This window comes from Saccopteryx leptura, chromosome 1 (genome assembly GCF_036850995.1).
Source record: "Saccopteryx leptura isolate mSacLep1 chromosome 1, mSacLep1_pri_phased_curated, whole genome shotgun sequence".
Lineage (NCBI taxonomy): Eukaryota > Metazoa > Chordata > Mammalia > Chiroptera > Emballonuridae > Saccopteryx > Saccopteryx leptura.
The window spans coordinates 312,360,232-312,382,085 of NC_089503.1; the positions used below are offsets into that span (position 1 = coordinate 312,360,232).

The 21,854-nt window shown below is 42.5% G+C and overlaps 1 protein-coding gene across 4 annotated transcripts in view; it reads right to left on the reverse strand.

Moving 5' to 3' along the window:
- MRTFA (myocardin related transcription factor A) overlaps positions 1 to 21,854 on the reverse strand; it is a 128,458-nt gene that overhangs the window by 31,576 nt on the left and 75,028 nt on the right. For all 4 annotated transcript variants that reach the window (XM_066358482.1, XM_066358481.1, XM_066358480.1 and 1 more), the window contains exon 2: positions 15,868 to 15,933. In XM_066358482.1, coding sequence (XP_066214579.1) covers positions 15,868 to 15,874 — 7 coding nt within the window. In that variant the 5' untranslated portion in view covers positions 15,875 to 15,933. The remainder of the gene's footprint in view (positions 1 to 15,867; positions 15,934 to 21,854) is intronic.

Sequence of the window (21,854 nt, forward strand, 5' to 3'; positions counted from 1 at the left end):
TCAGGAAAGACTTTTTGATGTGACATTTGAGTCTGGTGGAAGACAGTGAGCCCTGCAGCTGTCTGGGGGAAGAGCTTCCCAGGCAAGGAAAACAGCATGTGAGGGCACTGAGTATGAAACTGCCAGAGTAACAGAGGAACACGAAGGCAGCCAGAGTGACAGAACACAGTGAACAAAGAATGGGAAGAGATGGGGGAGGGGTAGCCACACAGGGCCCTGTAGGACTCTGCTCTCAAGTACTACTAGAGGAAGTGAAATGTGGAGAAGAAAGAAAGGGTTGTGCCACCAACCTTGCCATTGACAAAAAGGCTCCTGAGGGTAATATAAATAACAAGATTTGCTGTAAATGGTTTCTTTGTTTTTTCTCTGATGTTTGCATAGGGATCTTGAAAATTACCTTACTTACGCTATTATTTTCCATATTATATAATGGAGACCTGACTTATCTGAAATCACATTCTCATCAACTAACTATGAAGACTAAACTCTGGTTCTTCTAATTTCAAAATTCCGATCTTTTTATTTATGTATCTTTCAGCATAAAAGAGAAAGGAGGAGGCAGAGGGTGGTGGTGAGTTGGAGCAAAGATACGTCCCTGATGAAGTATTTTTCCCCCAAAACGTGACAGTTACCAAAAAAAAGAAACCAACAACAAAAAAAACCATACACCACTACAGATTTTAATCTGATCTTTCACATTTTGCTTTCTTCTCCTGGTTATTTCTCTGGAAAGAAATGCTTTGTCTTTTTTCCTAACTTAGCACTGGGCCAGAAGGCAGGACTTTAGCTAATGTCAAGGGGGCCAACATTCTCCCATTACTTTCCCCTCCAGCCCTCTCTTAAAGGACCAACATAGCAGAAAAGGGAGTTGCTGAATAATCAAACTGCTTCCAAAGTTAACTGAGTCTTTTGCACACCCCTTCACTCTAGCACAGAAGTTTGACACACAGCTCCAGGCAGTTCATTAGCTCTGCCAACTGACCAGCAACATGATACAAGGCCACAGGAGAGGCAGCCTCTTCCCAGGGTAGAGCCAGTAGCTGCAGCCGGCCGTCGTGGCCAGGCTCATGCAGGTTTGTAAAGCCAGGAACCGCCATCGTGGCCATTCACATGCAGGTTCGCATTGGATTCGGACAGTCGGTAAAGAAACAATGGAGCCAAAAACTGATAGGCCATCATCTTTAATTCTAGCTTGCACCCGGCGGGCAAGTAAAAACACACACTGGGCTCCAAAACCCACTCACATTCAGTGCTCACAAAGCCACTGACTTATCCGAGTTTCCTAGAATCAAAGGTTTCTAGCTCACCAGCCTTATTCTCCTCAGTTCCCCATCTCCTTCCTTGTCCCAGATACAAACTCTGCACAAACTGGCATCTCACTCAGCACTCCGCCATCTTGGCTGCTTTTCCTGGCCTCCTCCACGTGGCCTCCTTCCGCTGCTGGCTCTACTCTCTCTGCTCGCTCTCTCATGCTAATCTCAGGAACCAAGAGTGCAAGCTCCCGCTCCGTCCCCATTTTATAGTGTAGAAATCCAAACCCTTAATCCAACATACAAAACAGGGAAGTCTCTAATACAAAGTCACTTCTCTGAGGCATGATTGGATTGTACCACCCCACATCAAAAAAGGGTACGAAAGGCTTAATCCCAAAACCAAGCCCCAGGCTACAAGGATTCTGCCTGCCTTTAGCCCACCCCAACACACATTAATATCACCTGGGCGACGGCCTCCTCCGTGGGCAGCGTAATCTTTAACAAAGTGAGCATAATACATTTTATCTGCCCAACAAGGTTCTTATTGGATTCGGGCAGACGGCAAAGAAACAGTGGAGCCAAAAAATAGTAGGCCATTCCTTTATTAAAGTCTTGCATCAGCCGATGAGCAAACACACAGGGAAAACACTTCCCTCCGGTTCCATAACCAGGAGAATCTTCTCCTGTTACTCCTAGAATCAAAGGCCCCACTAGTCTCAGTGGAGCTCACAAAAGCCTCTCAGTTCTGGTTCCCCATCTGCACTCCTCTTTCCCTGCCAGCATGGCTTCTCCTTCAGCACTCCGCATTCTCTCTGCTCCTTCTGCTCCTCTCTGCAAACATGGCTTCATTCTCTCTCTTCTTCTCTTTTCAAAACTTTGTGGAACAAAAACCTCTCCTCCAGCAAACATGAGCAAAATAATGGCCCCTCCCAAGCAGGAATGCAATTGCAATTTGTAATCAACTCCCCTGCTCTGAGGGCAAACACACACGTGGCTTCCCAGCACCATTTTTTTTTGTATTTTTCTGAAGCTGGAAATGGGGAGGCAGTCAGACTCCCGCATGCGCCCTACCGGGATCCACCTGGCACGCCCACTAGGGGGCGATGCTCTGCCCCTCCGGGGCGTCGCTCTGTCGCAACCAGAGCCACTCTAGCGCCTGGGGCAGAGGCCAAGGAGCCATCCCCAGCGCCCGGGCCATCTTTTGCTCCAATGGAGCCTCGGCTGCGGGAAGGGAAGAGAGAGACAGAGAGGAAGGAGAGGGGGAGGGATGGAGAAGCAGATGGGCGCTTCTCCTGTGTGCCCTGGCTGGGAATCGAACCCGGGACTCCTGCACGCCAGGCCGACGCTCTACCACTGAGCCAACCGGCCAGGGCCGCAACATTTTTTTAACAATAAAAGTGAGCAAACTCAAAAAATACAAGTTTTACAAACTCATTTGCCCAACACCCAAAGCACACCCCAATGGACACAGTAGTTCTTAAGTTCTCCATACACAATCATTTCATGTGATGCAGCCTCAACAGCCTTAGAAACTTGTCATCAAATCCTGAATTATGTGGACAGGGGTCATTGTAAGGTCAGTAATTGCAGCGTCTGTTGCTGCCATTCACATGCAGGTGCAGGTTCCCATTAGATTCGGGCAGACAATAAAGAAACTGCAGAGCCAAAAACTGGTAGGCCATTCCTTTTTTTTTTTTTTTTTTAAGATTTTATTTATTGCCTGATCAGGTGGTGGCGCAGTGGATACAGCATGGGACTGGGATGCCGAGGTCCCAGGTTCAAGACCCCGAGGTCGCCAGCTTGAGCGAGGGCTCATCTGGTTTGAGCAAAGCTCACCAGCTTGGGCCCAAGGTCGCTGGCTTGAGCAAGGGGTTACTCAGTCTGCTGAAGGTCCACGGTCAAGGCACATATGAGAAAGCAATCAATGAACAACTAAGGTGTCACAATGCACAATGAAAAACTAATGATTGATGCTTCTCATCTCTCCATTCCCGTCTGTCTGTCCCTGTATATCCCTCTCTCTGACTCTCTCTCTGTCTCTGAAAAAAAAAAATTTATTTATTGATTTTAGAGAGAGGAGAGAGAGAGAGAAAGGGCTGGAGGAGGAGCAGGAAGCACCAACTAGTACAGTAACTTCTCATATGTGCCTTGACTGGGCAAGCCCAAGGTTGTGAACCAGCAACTTCAGCATTTCAGGTCAATGCTTTATCCACTGCGCCACCACAGGTCAGGAAATGGTGGGCCATTCCTTTATTCTAGCCTCACACCCAGCCAGCGAGTAAAAACACACAAGGCACCAAAACCCACTCATTCAGAGCTCACAAAGCTACTGACACATCTGGGTTTTCCTAGAATCTAAGGCCCCCACCTGTTTCAGTCACCCCTGGTTCCCCATCTGCCAATATGGCTTCTTATTCTGCAAAACTGGCTTCTCTCTTCTTCCCTTCCACCTTGGCTTCTTCTTCCTCACTCTCCAAAAATGGTTTTCTTCTTCTAAAAAACTACCTGGGCCCACAAAGACCCCTCCTCCAGCACATATTAGCATAACAATGGCCCTTCCCAAGCAGGAAGGTAATTAGCAATTTCAGACCAGCACCATTTTTAACAATAAAAATGAGCAAACTCAGAAAATACAGATTTTACAAACTCATTTGTCCAACAGTCATCCTCTACTTCAGAACTCCTGAGGAGAAGAGAATAACAATAGTCTATCCATCACTAAAAATGAAAAGGGGAGAGATACCACAGCCCTTGGTCCAGAGTTTCTCCAAGTGTAGTTCAAGAACCATTTGCATTAGAATGTCTCCGGACTGCTGATTTCTGGTCTTCAAGAATCTTAATCTTTAGTAAGCACTTTGAAGATTCTGGTGCCACTAAAATAAAAATGCCATTGTTTCCCTAGTCCAAAAGGGAGAGGAAAGGTGACATTGATAAGAAAGTAAAAATTTTTATTTGCTCATTCTCTACCACCAGGGGCAAAGTTACTAAAAAGTACACTTAGTAAGGATTTGATAACTTTCTCAAAGTAAAAATCTCAACTCTGCCTTACTGGTGGTGGCACAGTGGATAAAGCATCAACTAAGAATACTGAGGACCCGGGTTCGAAACCCCAAGGTCACTGGCTTGGGCACAGGCTCACCAACTTGAGTGCAGGGTCAGCGGGTTGAACGTGGAATCATAGACATGATCTTATGGTTGCTGGCTTGAAGCCAAAGATTGCTGGCTTGAAGCAAGGGGTCACTGGCTCAGCTAGAGCCCCCCAGTCAAGGCATGTATGAGAAGCAATCAATGAACAACAAAAGCAACTCCCTTCCTGTCTGTCTGTCTCTGTTTCTCTCTCAAAAACAAACAAACAAAACTCAACTGTGTGGCCTGTGCAGGTGCTCATAAATTGGCAAATAGTTTAATATCCTAAACCCCTTTCCAGATCAATGCTTTGAAATACAAAGTGTGTGTTTCTAGGAGTCAAAGTATCAAGGCTCTTTGTTATTTTCCTCACACCCTTGGCAAGGGCTTGATTCAACAGAGATGGACTCCATACCCTGCTGTTAGAATCTAAGGCATGACAAAAATCACAATCAATAGAAGGCAGCACAGAAATATAGTCCTTGGTCTTTGCATGCAGCGAGTGAGGGACACTGGTGTTAGTACAGGAAATGGGGACGGTCACTTACACACTGAACAACAAAAGCACAGAGGTGCGTGGTGTCACTGGTGTGTAAGGGTTTAGACAACTAGCATTAGGATTTTTCTTTGGAATCCATATCCCACAGAGAAAGGACTCTTACCTTGGGGCACCCTGTACCAGCTTTAGAGTATCTATGAATCCCTAGAAACTGTGTGCTCAATGTCGGGTACTTGTTTGGGCAACTTTCTAGTGAGAGGATGTGTAAGATATTCCAAAGAGCAACAATGGCATAAACAAAATTAAAAAACCTCTAGTTTAACTAAGGATTATTATGACAGAAGTGGAAACATGCATGCTCTTTGCCTTTAAGCCTCACAACCAGCAGACAAGAGCAGCAATCTGGAAGCAACTTTATTGGAGCGCTTAAAAATGGCAGTTTTACTCTTACCCCCATTACCAACTTTCACCTCACCTCTCCAACCATGGGTCCTGATCTTATGCAATTTTCAGTATTTTCAAAGTTGAAATTTTCGTTTTAAAAGTTAAAAGAATAGCAGGCTACCATCATAAAATTCCTGTGATTTACAAGACTAAGAACCATTAGACCATGATCTTCAGTAATAGCATGGGATTTGGAGCCAGAAACCTGGATGGGATCTGCATGTATTTTAGTAGCAGTGTGACCCTGGGCCAGCCATACAACCCCTCTGAGCCTTAATATCCTCATCCAAAAACTTGCAATTATACAAACTACTCTGATGACTGGTTAGCACTAAATAAAGTGAAAGTACTTTGCTAGAAACTCTGTTGAGCTTGAGGCACTATTACTGTTTTAACTGTTTTTTCTGTGCCATCCTCTTTTCTGAAGGAAACAGTGTGCGTGGAGTCAAATGCTGAGAGCTAACTGGGCTTGACTTCCATTTTTTGTCATACTATTTTTAGCTGCCACACCAAAATGCCTACAAAAAAATATTCTACAACAAAGACCCTTAATCAAAGAGTTGTGCCAACACTTCCAAAGATTGGCCCTGACAATGAAAAGCAGAAATAAGTTCATGTGAATCAAAGAAAGAGCTTTGGTGGTAGAGTATGGGGAAGGGACCACACATCCACATATTCTGGGTCAAGAAGGATCCAAAGTAACAGTCAGAAAATGTGCTTCATGCACATCCTGTTTTGGTACTCAGGCTTGCCACCACCCTGTTTTGGCACCAGCGGTGTCACCCTCACCCAAATCAGCAGGAAAGTCAAGTACCAAAAATGAATATAAAAAGTGGAGACTAACCTGACCTGTGGTGGCACAGTGGATAAACCGTCGACCTGGAATGCTAAGGTCACCGGTTCGAAAACCTGGGCTTGCCTGGTCAAGGCATATATGGGAGTTGATGCTTCCTGCTTCTCCCCCCTTCTCTCTCTCTCTCCTCTCTAAAATGAATAAATTTTAAACATTAATAAAAACAGAAAGTACAGACTCAAGGATGCTAAATCTTTACCTTCCCAAAGTGCAAGCTGCTCCAGTCTTACACCCTTGACTCACTGATGGTGAAAAAGACTCCAGACTGGGAGAAAAGGTCAGTGCGCAATCTTGTATACTGTGAATATGAACCAATATTTTAACTAAAAGGAAAGGGTTAAAATACCAAGAGTCAAAAAAAATTTTTTTAGGTGAGAGAGAGAAAGTCCAGAAGGGAGAAAGATGAGAAGTATCAACTTCTAGTTGAGGCACCTTAGTTGTTCATTGATTGCTTTCTCATATGTGGCTTGACTAGGTAAGCCTGGGGATCTGAACCACGATCTCAGCATTTCAGTTTGATGCTTTAGCCACTGCGCCACCACAGGTCAGGCCTAAGTCATCTTTTAGGTTCAAGTTCCAAATCAACTTTGCCCCTCAGCAAATAGCATCCCACTAAACTGAAGCATTTTAAATCACCACCGTCATCAGATAATCTATCAGGGCTCCTCCTACGGTGTGTAATGCTTTAGGATCTATACTGTACTGCTTAAGTAAAATTAGTAAGTAGCTTCAACAATGACTTTATAAATTCCTTTACTTCATTTACTATCTTGAAAAAATTGGCCTTGGATATCTCAGACATTTCCAAAACTAATTAAATGAAACTGAATACCTACTGCACATTTTAGATATTAAATTGTATTGAGAACTCATATTGAGAAGACTACTTTTTAAGTTTTTTATTGAATTCACTGAGGTGACATTGGTTAATAAAATTATATAGGTTCCAGGTGTACAACTCTATAATACATCATCGGTATAATGTATCGTGTGTTCACACCCCCCACCCCAAGCCAAGTCTCTTTCCATCACCACTTTTCTCCCCTTCACCCTTTCCCTCTGGTAATCACCTTAAGAAAACTACTTTCAACTGCTTGTTCAACAGAGCTACCTGTTGGATTCTTCTTTGAATTCAATAATGAATATGTTCATAAAATGAACATACAACTCACTCTAGAGTCCTATTTTAGGATTTGTTAGCAACTGGCCAGCAAAGAGGTTCTAGCCTAGTCCCTGCCCACTGAGGTAGGAATATACCCTATAGCAGGAAGAGAAAGATGCTGACATCTATCAGAAATGCAACATGAATTGCCTGGGACCGATGTACCTACCTGGTTGTCTCCCAAGATAAAAGAGAAGATTCCTGAGACTCATGCCCAACATAATTTTCTCTCAGCTTCAAACCTAGGAAACAGGTTAGCCCCAATCCTAAAGCATATGTTTTACAAATGCCATTTAAACTTGAAATTTAACTCCAGTTAAATGATCAGATTCCTGTGCTGAGGATACATCATCTCAATGAGGTGGAGTTCTTTGTTCCTTTAAAAAAAAAGTTATGGTATACACCTGAAACTAATATAATGTTTTATGTCAGGAATATCTCAATTAAAACACACAAAAAAGGAAATTAGCTCTTTCATCCAAAGATATCTATGTATCTAAAAGAGCCAAATCAATGACACTAACTGTGTTTAAGGGTGAGCCTCTGAGAGAAGTATGAGCCTGACAGCACTGTCCGAGGGAAGCAGTGGGCAAACTACAGAGTTTAGGGGGGGTGCCTTTTCTGAGCTCCAGGAACAGCCATTCGGAGACTACCACACAGAGCTTCTAGCAACTCACAAGTGGGCTGGAGCAACAGGAAATGACCACAGCCCAGGTGAGGATCCGCTCTCACCCTGGCCCACACAGCCCCCACCCAAACTCATAATTTACAAAGTCTCTGTTGAGACGTATCTCTATCCAACATTATAACACTGCACTTAAAAGCAAAACAAATGACATTTCCTCAAAGCCTACAATTCTGTCATCTTAAATCCTTGAAAGTTAAAAAAATATATAGGGGGGCAATTCAGTCTCAAACCAGACCATCTCATCTGCTCTGGAATCACTACCATATCCCCAGTGGTGAACATTTCTGTCTCCTGGCAAGCTGCCCAGAAACAAAAAAATATTATTTCTAACTCAGCCACTGGTTAAAATGTTTTTTTTGTTGTTGTTTTCTTTGGTTGTTTGTTTGTTTTGTTTTGTTTTTTCCATTTTTCTGAAGCTGGAAACAGGGAGAGACAGTCAGACTCCCGCATGTGCCCGACCGGGATCCACCCGGCACGCCCACCATGGGGCAACGCTCTGCCCACCAGGGGGCGATGCTCTGCCCATCCTGGGCGTCGCCATGTTGCGACCAGAGCTACTCTAGCGCCTGAGGCAGAGGCCACAGAGCCATCCCCAGCGCCCGGGCCATCTTTGCTCCAATGGAGCCTTGGCTGCGGGAGGGGAAGAGAGAGACAGAGAGGAAAGCGCGGCAGAGGGGTGGAGAAGCAAATGGGCGCTTCTCCTGTGTGCCCTGGCCGGGAATCGAACCCGGGTCCTCCGCACGCTAGGCCGACGCTCTACCGCTGAGCCAACCGGCCAGGGCTGAAATGTTTTAAGAGGTTAAAAAAGAAACATCCGCTACCATGGAGATGGCAAGCTAATAAAATCAGAGTCCCATCAATACAGGACCAAAAAGGGAACAATCTTAACAGAGAACTACATATATTGGTCAGTAGTTCTTTGACTCCTAAGAATTTTCAACAATTGTTTTTAAATCCACAGGTAGGGAGAATAGTGGTATTAAGGAGGATTTTATTACTGAAAATAGTCCCCATTCCCAAACACTGTTTTTGACAGAAATTAGTGGTATATGTGTACATATATATATTAAAAGCTGCTTTCTGAAGTCACAAGATGGCAGATGAAAGCTAATACTCCTCTCACTGTTCAGTGAGAATAACAATGCCTATATTTCAAAAACAATGAACAACATACTACCTCATTTACCTCCACACAAATTTTGCGAGGTAAGTAAGATAGACATTATTTTATAAAAGTTGAAGTTGAACTCAAAAATATTAACTGAGTTGCCCAAAGTCACCTTGTTCCTAACTGGCAAAGTAAAGTCTAAAATTCTGTTATCTAATAGAACAGCCACCAACCATATGGGACTGTTTAAATTTAAGTTAATACAATTAAATGAAAAATCCAGCTCCTCACTCAGGTCAGTTTCAAGTGCTCAACAGCACATGTGCCTAATGTTACAGAATATTTCTATCATTGCTGAAAGTGCTACTGGGCAGGGCTGGTCTAGAGGCTAGTTCTTCCAAATTCATGGTAACTTGAGGAATGGATCACATGGTATCCCAGTGATTAATAAAAATGAACTGACAGTGACAAAGTTTAATCATAGGCTCTTCTCATTACAAAATACTCTGAAACTTCAGGATGTTGGTTTATCTTCTCAGGGATTACAAAAACAGAAATTAGTTTTAAAAGATCTTTACCAAAACGCATTTGATCCATATGTACTCAGGAAGGAGAATCTTGGAACTCAGTTTCTGTATTTGATGAAGAATGATATAAGTAATAATTCCCCTAGTTATAAATAAAAATATTATTAAGAAGTTCAGATAGAAAGGAAAGGGGATCACAGTAATCAAACCTGACACTTACCAGCCATTAAATAACCTTTCAGAGTTCAGAATATTTTTTTTCTTGGTGTAGTGACTGCTACAGTCAGATGAACAGGAGGTTTTCGGCAAACATTGGAGCCCAGTAAAATAACAGCTTGGATTAGCTACAAGCGCTACAACTGGGCCACACTGTCTTTGTGTGGACCACTTGATAAACTCTGACAACTGAAGTGTGGCAAAGGGATCAAATTGTAGAACTGACCGGTCAAGGAGTCAAGATGTGGCAAAGTTTATCAAAAATATAGGGCTGCAAGAACTCAGGACATGAAGCCACTGAACTTCCCATCTCAATGTGAGATACACAGAGCTCACTTACAGACCCATGAACCAGTCAGCATGAGCTGGCCTGTCAACTTTTTCACTTAGCAAGTTGTTTGAGCACCTTTCAGAGTGAGGTAGTTTGTGAAGCCTGTGACTGACACCAACTGGCTGCCCTCTCTGAGTTATACTGTCCTCACACTCCTTGGATTATCCCAAACATCTGGAGACAAATGTTACCAATGACATTGGCTGGGTGCACAGAAACACCATCTAAAGTGAAAAATCAAGCTTTTTCTATACGTGCACTTGGGAAAACAATAAACTGAGAGTTAACTATGGTATCAGAAACATGCCACCCTGTGCTTTTATAAAGGCCGTACAACAGAATAACAAAAGATGGAGGAGGAAGAGACAATTGAGTTTCTTCTCTCATATTCAGAAAGATTACAGGAGACATTTTTCTCATGTGTTCGAGTCAAAACTTCCATATTTTCCTTTAAAAGATTATTCCTCTACAGCAGCTTTCATTGCCAGAATATTTTTCTTAATTTTCACCTTAACCTTATTATCTATGCACCTTTAAATGTCAAAGAGAAAGGCTGTGGGGGATGCTCTGTTTGAGAACAAAATGTACCACACAAGACCCATCTCTTCTATGAGTCTTCACTCTGAATACATTCCTAATCTTAATCTTTGGATTTAAAAACCAGCTTCCTGTCTGTGCCATTTCTCCTCTCCCTCAAGATATGCAGAGCTTCAGACATCATTAAAGAAAGCTTAGGGCCTGGAATATGTAATCCTTTGCTATCTGGCACTCTATATTTGTAGGGTGTTAAATGAGACATAAGTTTACATGATGAGAATGAGGGATTCTGGGAAATTATCCTGTTTAAAACTCCATCAAAAACCAACTTCTATATCCCATAGTTTGGATGCCATAAACAGAGCATATCAAGCAGCAGAGAGAAGTGTGTAGGAATTGAGAGATTCTTCAATCCCCTGAACTTTATGGAAAGGCCATATCCCAATTTTGAATAATATGCAGAAACATGACCAACCTGAAGGCAAGAGCACCACTGAAAACATTGTGTCCTACAGATATGATGTCAGAACTGAAGGCAGGTCCTACATGCAAACTGCATGAGTATTCTAGGAAATAAGGTGGGTGGGTTTTTCTTCCCAGAGCTGGAAAAAAGATTGGGATGAGAAGAATTTGCTAAAAGATGTAAACATGGCCTTGGCTGTTAGGCTCAGTGATAGAGCACCGACTTGGTGTGTAGAAGTCCCGGGTTCAATTCCCGGCCAGGGCACACAGGAGAAGAGCCCATCTGCTTCTCTGCCCTTCCCCCTCTCCTTTCTCTTTATATCTCTCTTCCCCTCCCACAGCCAAGGCTCCATGAGAGCAAAGTTGGCCCAGGTGCTGAGGATGGCTCCATGGCCCCCACTTCAGGCACTAGAATGGTTCCGATTGCAGTGAAGCAACGCCCCAGAGGGGCTGAGCATCAACCCCTAGTGGGCATGCCGGGTGGATTCCGGTTGGGCATATGCGGGAGTCTGTCTGTCTTCCTACTTCTAACTTCGGAAAAATAAAATAAATAAATAAATAAAATATGTAAACACATGAATGATGAGACAGAATATAGCCATGACTACACTGCTCCTTTCTCCCAGCTTGAGGGTCCCATCTACTTCCTAAATTGTACAACAAACATAAATGAAAAGGCACTTTTTGGCCCTGGCCGGTGCTCAGTGGATAGAGCACTGGCTGGGTGTATGAATGTTCCAGGTTGGATTCCTGGTCAGGGCACACAGGAGAAGCAACCATCCGCTTCTCTCCTCCTCCTGCAGCCAGTGGCTCAATTGGTTCAAGCGGGGCCCTGGGCACTGAGGATAGCTGGGTTGGCCTGAGCACCTCACCCTCAGACACTAAAAATAGCTCGGAACTCATGCATCCATTCCAGATGGGGTTGCCAGGTGGATCCCAGTCGGGCATGTGCGAGAGTCTGCCTTACTAGCTACCCTCCTCTCATCTTAAAAAGGGTGGGGCACTTTTCAAAAATGTCTCAGGTCAGCAAGATGGGAACAGAAGTGGGCACTTCAGCCTGATCAGGCGGTGGCACAGTGGATAGAACGTCAGACTGGGACGCGGAGGACCCAGGTTCGAAACCCTGAGGTTGCCAGCTTGAGCATGGGCTCATCTGGTTTGAGCACAGCTCACCAGCTTGAGCCCAAAATCACTGGCTTGAGCAAAGGGTCACTCAGTCTGCTGTAGCCCCCCGGTCAAGACACATACGAGAAATCAATCAATGAACAACTAAGGTGCTGCAATGAAGAATAGATGCTTCTCATCTCTCTCTTCCTGTCTGTCTGTCCCTATGTGTCCCTCTGTCACACACACACACACACGAAAAAAAAAAAGTGGACACTTTTCAGGTCTCCAAATCTCCAGTAACCAACAATAACTTGATGGTCATTTACGATTTGCCCCCACCACTGCTCATATTTTCTTTGAAAGATATGGAGAGGTTGTTGGAAGATGGCAGGTGGTGATGTCTGGGAGGCAGAGGATGTTGGAGATTACAGTGGGAATTAGGGTAGCAGGTAGAAGGTTATGCTGAGGAAGCAGGGTTATTCACAGTGTTGGGGGCTGGCAAAAAATGAGCCTCATCTTTGGAAACTCAGGACCCTGCTTGGGTATCATCAGGTATATAGATGAGCAGGGAATTTCATACCAGAAGTTCTTCCTAGCCTCAACATTTTCTCTCATAATCTAAGAATTTTCTAAGTACTTCCTTCTCTAGAAAAGCTGAAAACCAAGACTGTGTCCATAGCTAAATGTGGCTGTTGCTATAAGGGAAGATGCAATATTCTCACAGAAACACATCATTTTTATTCCTATAGGAAAGGCAAATTGTATCACCTCAGAGATACAGAGAACAACCTGAAGTATAAATTAGATAATCAGAACATTTTAGAACCTAGGCTTTTTTTTTCTTGTGGGAGAGACAGAGAGAGTCAGAGAGAGGGACAGATAGGGACAGACAGGAAGGGAGAGAAATGAGAAACATCAATTTTTCATTGTGGTTGCTTAGTTGTTCATTGATTGATTTCTCCTATGTACCTTGACCGGGGGACTACAGCAGACCGAGTGACCCCTTGCACGAGCCAGCGACCTTGGGCTCAAGCTGGTGAGCCTTGCTCAAACTAGGTGAGCTCGCACTCAAGCTGATGACCTCGGGGTCTCGAACCTGGGTCCTCTACATCCCAGTCCGATGCTCTATCTACTGCGCCACCACCTGGTCAGGCTAGACCCTAGGCTCTTGACAGTACAGGAGCGTTGTTTCAAATTCCATACCTAGAAATCCAACAAATTTTCAATAGAGTGGTATCTGTTTCTGTCATACACACAAACATACACACCTCACACACTTTACAACTGGCTGTCTTCATTCATTCATTCATTCATTCAGTGCCAGGTATCAGGGACAGAAATAGAAATAAGACTTTCTCAAGGAGCTTACAGTCTAGTAAGAGACACAAACAGATAAGCAGATAACTACAATAACTGAAGCATGATTTGTCTTAACAACATGAACACCAAGCAAGGAGACTGCATTCAATAAATCCTATTAAAGTGATCTCCAACAGCCCATGGTATCAAATGAAAGACAGAAATAAGAGTGCAGGGCACCTCTGCATGGCCTGATTCTGAACATATGATAGATTCTGAAAAGTATAAGTATGCTTTCAGAACTAGTGCTATAATTACAGCCAATATCCCAATAATCAGCACTGAATTGTTTGTTTTGTGTATAAGCAAATTTTAGCTACCCAAATAAACTGTTAATGTCTTAAAGGCAGGTACCATAGTTCTTTAATCTCTATAGCATCTAGGACTAACCTGAGAACAAAGTAACTGCTAAACACGTGATGTCCTTGGTGAAAGGGACAAGCAGATGAGACTCTTGGCAACTTGTTCCTCTACAAAGGTTTGTAGATCGGCCGATCTGGAGTGTTTTGTAAAGCACAACACTGCCCTACCTCATCACATTACTGATCTACTGCACAAGCCATCTGCTCTATCTGACACTTTATAAGGGTTGGGGTGGTGAGTTCTTCACTGGAGGGCCAGATAAGACAGCATAATATGGATAAATGGCTTGGTAGTTAATTGTAGTGAACAAAAAGATGAACTTTGAGACTTAAGTCCCCTTGCTGATGCTTAGGGAAGAAATAGAGCTCAGACTCCTTATACTCTTCATATGATTCTCTCAGAAATGGACCTGTTATTACAATGACATAAATCAAATCCCATTCTCACTAGCTTAAAAGCCTTCAAGGACTTCCCATTGTACTGAAAATAAAATCCACCTCCTCTGTGTGGTTTTTAAGGCCCTCATTCTGGCTCTCCTCACCTTACCAATCTCAACTGGCCCCTCACTTAACTCTCTTCTTACTTAACAAACCCCACACACAGTTACTTCCTTGAGGTTTTCAACACACCAGGCTCTTTGCTACAACTAGACCCTTATACTTGTTTTTCCTTCTCCCTGGGCATTCTTCCTACTTCTGAATGGCTATCCCCATCTCATCCTTCAGATCGCAGCTCAAATATTTCCTAATCAGGGAGGCCTTTCTTGACCATCTCATCCAATGTGACTCCTTATCATTCCTATTGCTTATTAACACACCAACCACTTAATTTACTTCACAGCACTTGTCTCCTTGTTTATTATCAGTATTCTTCTAAATATAAAACTCCTCAGTGCAGGAGCTGAATTTATCTTGCTGTATCTGCAGGCATATGCTAGGTACTCAAATATTTTGAAGGAATACATGAATAAATGAGAATTAGGAAAATGCAGTGGCAATAGGTCAGTAGGCATTGAGTTAATGTGAAAAACATTAGTTTTCCCACTATAAAGTTAGGAGTTAGAGTTGTTGTATGACTTTTTTTTTAACTTTATTAGGGTGTACCAAGTAGCAATAACATACAAAGAAAAAAGAAAGGAAGAGAGCCTAAGCTCACTGTTGATGACTTAAAAAGAAATGTCAGAAAGAACAAAATCTTGCTGGCTCCAGCTTCCGTTCAATTTGTAATGCTGTTAGTATTAGAAGCAGATTTTTCTTATTCTTCTAACATATTTTAAGGTTAGTTTCATTTCTCCCTGAGTGATACGGTTCTGCACCCACTGTGCCCAACTCTGCAACAACCCCATCTAAGTCTCCATTCAAGTCCACTCACACCTATGCCAGCCTTAGGGTATCTAAGGATCTCACTCTAAGTAAAACTAGTTGATTCAAAATACCAAATAAAAAAGGGTTTCTCTTTCGAAAAAAACCTGAACACTAAGGCGAATCATATGCACAAAATGGGTTCTTTCCTCACAACACTCCAGCTCAAGATCTGCTCCTCCTATAAAGGGAAGTGTAACAGGGCATAGAAGCCCTTTTAAAGGTGCAATTCAAAAGCTAATAATGGCACCATAAACATACTGCTGTTTGTTTCACTGAACTTGATCAATTAGGGCAGTTATCTTCACTATTAGGGAGAGTCCCTGAACTTGGAAAAACACAAGCAGAGACTGGAAGATGAAACCTGTTGACCCTGTTTCCTGTTAGATGCCTTCCGTGGTATACTGGGGTTCACAAAAATAAGTCCTAAAAGCAAGTCAATCAAATGCTGGAAGAGAGAGTGGTACTTACGCGGCATGATCCCTTGGCTCACCAGTTCCTCCCGTGTCCGACGCTGCTGGAGCTTCAACTGCAGCACTGCAGGGCAGCAAAGAGAGAGGAGAGAGGAAAGTTCAGTCGGGCATTCCACCACAAAAGACACATTTTCAAATGCAAAGAAAGTCTCCAAACAGAAGGGTGTAGTATAAAAGAAGGATCCCCTTGAATTGTGACTGTAATTGCAGAAGTGGCCTGATACAGCAGGGTTTCCGTATTCTGCTGTGGGCGGTGAGAGGAAGTTGCGAAGGGTCTTGCAGGGCGATAAAAATCCACCAAGTACCAAACTCTTGCCTCTTGCTCAAAACTTCCTACAACACAGTCCTTCTCCTAAGGCTAAATAAACAGAAATGCTTCACTCAAAGAAAATCTGAGGACCACCATCCAGCAGAAAAAGCTTCCTACATGTTCCACACTTTCTTTCCCAGTAGCCAATGTTTACCACTGTTAAGTATACTGAATTACATAGTTATTCATGTAGATCAGGAAGTACTGCTAAAATCATCTCATTTGTATCTAAAAATCATACCTATTTTCATCAAGGAATGCATTTCTCTAAACCAGAAAATGTATTACCATTGATATAACTCTTCTTCTTCCTCTTCACTTTTTCAGTCAAGGTAAAACAACTAAACTAAATGATTCAAAGCACAGTGGCCACTAAACTAAATGATTCAAAGCACAGTGGCCTAGGGGAGGGTGACAGGTGCTTCTATTTCCACTCTGGCAACACCACTTAATGAAACAACTTATTAGGGATTTTTTAAAAGTTAAAAGTCAATGATCTATCTCTATTTCAAATGAAACCTAAAGGGTATTATCACTGCACACCATGAGAATGATGATGCTATGGCCTACATTCAAAGGCCAGGGGAGAAAATGTCCAAAAAAGGAGGGCTGGAAGAGTCCCATGAGCCAAGGACAGTCCTTTACATGGGTAAGTCTTCAATTATAAGGTCCCTGCAAGTCACATCTGAGAGAGACCTGCATCTATTTGGAATCATATTACCCTATTATCTGCCCTTGCCATCCACAGAGCAGTTTTTCGGTTTTATTTTGAAATTTTCCATTAATTTGAGAGAGAGAGAGAGAGAAAGAGAAAGAAAGAAGGGTGAGGTGGGAAAATAGAGATGGAGAAGGAGAAGGAGAAGGAGAAGGAAAGGATGAGAAGGGGGAGGGAGGGAGGGAGGGAGGGAGGGAGGGAGGGAGGGAGGGAGGGAGGGAGGGATAAACTCACTATTTCACTTAGTGGTTCCATTTAGTTTGTATTCATTAATTGTTTCTTGTACATGCCCTGACTGGAGGGTCAAAATCCCTTGGAGTTCTGGGTCAATGCTTTATCCATTGAGCTACCTGGCCAAGACCCACAGAGCAGTTTTTAAGAAGGCCTCCAAGAATGGAAGAATCATAACTAGGCTCCTGACTAAATCTCAAAGTAGATATGCAAGCCCAAAGTAGACTTTCTCCCAAAAATCTAATCTACTTCTTATTCTTTTTCTCTTTAACGGTATCACTATCCTCCCCAACACTAATATTTAAAATTTTGAGCCAACTTCCCCTCCTCAACTCTCCTATTTTATCAGGTGTGCTGCACCATGTTTTCCACAATTCAGGGATAGCTCACTGGCTTGTGGCCTTACTCGTGCTGTGTCTCTTCCATTCTAAGTCACCCCAATCCAATGTCCAATGTACTCTTCCTCAAGTACCATGTACTTTCCCAACTCTTTATTCACGTCACCAGACCTTCCAACTCATACCGCATCATTTAGGATTAGTCAAGGACTCCTCCCGTAAGCTACTTTTTATCTGACCTAAAAAGTATAGTATTATTTTGCCTGCGTAATACCCTCTGAATGCATTTTCTCTCTCCTGACAGTTTATAAACTCTTACAGGGCAAGGAATATATCTTATTAATGTATGCTCCCACATAGCACTTAATACACCATAGGCATTTAATAATTGTTTCTTGAATTGAATTTGATCTCAAAATGATGATACACACAGTCAGAAATCAGGAGGTTTTTATTATAATTATTATTTCTTTTTTTTGAGAGAGAGATGGAGGGAGGGAGGGAGGGAAGGAGGGAAGGGGAGAGAGAGGGGGAGAGAGGGGGAGAGAGGGAGAGAGAGAGGGAGAAGGAGAGGGAGAGGGAGGGGAACGGGAGGGGAAAGGGGAGGTGAGGGGGAGAGGGAGGGGAAGGGGGGATGGGGGGGAGAGGGAGAGAGAAATGGAGGGGGGAGGGAGGGAAGGGAGGGACGGGAGGGAGAGAGAGGAGGGAGATGAGAAGCATAAACTCATAGTTGTAGCACTTTAGTTGTCCACTGATTGCTTCTCATACCTGCTTTGACGGGGGGGGGGGGGGGGGGGAGCCGAGCTGAGCCAGTGACCCTCTTGCTCAAGCCAGTGACCTTTGGGCTCAAGCAAGTGACCACGGGATCATGTCAATCCCACACTCAAGCCAGCAACCTCAGGGTTTTGAACGTGGGACCTCAGTGTCCCATGTTGATGCTCTATCTACTATGCCACCACCAGTTTGGCTCTTTTCTTTCTCTCTTTTTTCTCTTTTGTTTTCTTTTTAAACAAATTAACACTGTTAAAAACAAAGCCTGGCAGAATAAAACAGATACAAACAGCAACAGCTACACTAGTCACTAACATTTATAGGACCATGCGCAAGACACTGTTCTACATACTTTCATGTTTTAACTCATTTAATCTTCATAACCCCTTATGGAGAAAGAGAGATATTTTAATCCTATTTTACAGGTAAGGAAAATGAGGCCCAGGAAAATTAAGTAATTAATCTAAGGCTATCCCACTAGTAAGAGGTATAAAAGAATTTGAACCCAAGCATTCTGATTCCAGACCCTAGGCTCCTTACTCTCTGGTCTCCAGAGTTTCTGGAAACCTGTGCTGCTGAGTAAGACATGGAATGTGATCACCTGGGTTCATTCGCTGGAGAAAGAGAGACAAAGGGACTGAGGAAAGTAGATGGTTCAAACCAGGGTCAAAGGAGTTTAGCGATCAACTTCAGGAAAAACTAATTTAATGAGAGTAGGAGAGATACAGAGCCAGACTCCCACATGCTCCCTGACTGAGATCCACCTGGCAACCCCTGTCTGGGGCTGATGCACAGCCCATTTGGAGCCATCTCACAACTGAGCTATTTTTAGCACCTGAGGAGGAGGCTCCACAGAGCCATTCTCAGCGCCTAGGGCCAATGTGCTCAAATCAACTGAGCCATGGCTGTGGGGAGACAAGGGGGGAGAAAGGGGGAGGGGTAAGGATGGGGGAACAGATGGTTGCTTCTCCTGTGTGTCCTAACAGGGAATTGAACTGGGGACTTCCACACACTGGGTCTACGTTCTACTACTAAGGCAACTGGCCAAGGCCAGTAAGGCAAATTTAAATTAATCTAGGAACTTGATTTCAGAATAAATTAAACCATATATCAGTAGCAATAATAATAACATACAAATAATAATAGTCATTTAATGTTGCTGAGTCAGCCCTATGTTAAGTGACTAACTAGCTTTTAACTTGTAAAATAAATAAAGCCCTGTGAGTATGGCACAATTATTATATCCATTTTATAAATGAAGAAAATAAAGACTGAAAATTTTTAAATTTTGCCTTAGGTCACATAGCTCAAAAGTGCTGGAACTAGGATTCATATACAGATCTCTGTGACACTTCAGAAGTGTGGGCATGTAATACTAACTATCCCATATGTCTCCTTGGAAGAAAGAAAGAGAAGAACCAGGCAAGATAAAGAAGGAAAGAAGGGTAAATATATATTTGTCATTTTATATAGTGTTTCTAAGGCCCAGTGTAAGATGAGCCATTAGAAAATGATAAAATATAACAAATTAATCTGATTTCAGGAAATTGGGAAAGCTAATGCAATTCAGTAAGTCTGAACACCTTAAAGAAACAATAACTAATGAAAACTATGGCTGTTAGCCAAGAATAGTTTTGAAAATATCAATCAGAAGCCCTTCTAAAAAGAACTATACAAAGACAGGGCTATAATGAATATATTACACAAACTTCTTGACTGAAAAACTTCTTGCTGCATGAAAGCAAAAAAAAAAAAAAAAAAAGTCTATGATTCAGTTTTTTAAGGAGAGCAAAGAAAAGATCTTTTTTAGCTTTATTTTCTTAATAGCTATAGTTCAAAGAGAATAGTTTCTCTAATAAACCTTTTTAATCTCTAAAACTAAATGAAATTAGAGTTCCATTATTTGAAAATTCCTCTTGTCCCTCTCAGCAATTAACTCCAAATTCCATGATTATCTGAAATTTGATAAAGTTCCTCATTCAAATAACAGAATTTGCCCTATATCAGTATTACTTTGAGTATTACAACTTGATTGTAGGTATATTTTTTTGGTTTGTGTTTATTTGTTTGTTTTACCAAGAGAGGGTGGGAAAAGGGAGAGAGAGAAGAAGCATCAACTTGTAGTTGCAGCATCTTACACTGATTGCTTCTCATATGTGCCTTGACTGGGAGCTCCAGCTGAGCCAGTGACCCCTGCTCAAGCCAGCGACCTTGGCTCAAGCCAGCCACCTCTGGGTTTCAAATCTGGGACCTCAGCAGCCCAGGCTGACGCTCTATCCACTGTACCACTACCAGTCAGGTAGTATGTTCTATTTTATATATTGCATAACTCTCTCCTACTAACTTCAACAATCTTTATAAGGAGGAATAAAAAATAAAAAAAAAACCTAGCCTGACCAGGCAGTGGCGCAGTGGATAGAGCGTTGAACTGGGATGCAGAGGACCCAGGTTCGAAACCCCAAGGTCAATGGCTTGAGCGCAGGCTCATATGATTTGAGCACAGCTCACCAGCTTGAACCCAAAGTCGCTGACTTGAGCAAGGGGTCACTTGCTGTGCTGTATCTCCCCGGTCAAAGCACATATGAGAAAGCAATCAATGAACAACTAAGGTGCCGCAAGGAAGAATAGTTGCTTCTCATCTCTCTCTCCTCCTGTCTATCTGTCTCTATCTGTCCCTCTCTCTGTCACACACAAAAAAAACCCTAAGTAGTAAACCCCATACACTCTAAATAAAATGCTTTTATGTTTCCAGATCTTAGGAATTATTCATTTTAGAAGAAGTTATTCAGTAACTCAGTTTCAGTAGATAACATTAAGAGCCTTATGTTCTGTATTTCTTGCCAAAGGTACCCAAAGCAGTGTATTTCAGAGGCCATACATTTAATGCACATCCACCTTCACCAAGAATTACCTAAGGAGATTCAAAAAAGTAAGAATTCGATGAAATTTCTCTATTTCATATACATCAACATTTAGTTTTACTCTCCACTTCCCAAGTCAACTAAAAACTAAATAAAAATACCTATTTGTATAAAGCATGAGTCTTTACTATTGAATTCCACAAATTTAATACATCATCTGTTTCTAAAAGGGTCTGTACTAGCAGCCTATATATAGATGAACAGTTGTCTTTAAAGCTGATGGACAGTAAATAAGCTGAGTTGGCTACCAGAAAAGGATTGGAATAAAAAAAAAAAAAAGAAAGAAATTAGACCATAAAGTGGAAATAATCCAGTCTTCCAACTGTTTCAAACAACAACAGTTGATTGCTATTTGAATAACTGGCTATTTGGGAAGTCAAAGCAAAGGAATGAACATCACATATTTCTGCCCTGTAAGAATATGGAAGAATGTTGATGGCATTCACAGGGTAATGCCCAAGAACTGGACACACCAAATACATTGGGTCAATCAAAACTGGAAAGCAAAAGCAAAAATAAGTGCTGTGTTCTCAAGCCCAGCTCTGCAGCTTCCCTGGTAAGACCAGAGAAGAAACAAAATGGATTTTAGCATTATATGAAGCTTAAAATGCTGATAATTAGAATATTCATTTTTGCAGCAGTGAATTATACCTACTTTATTAGTATATTTTCTACTTTAGTTTATCCTACATACCTGAA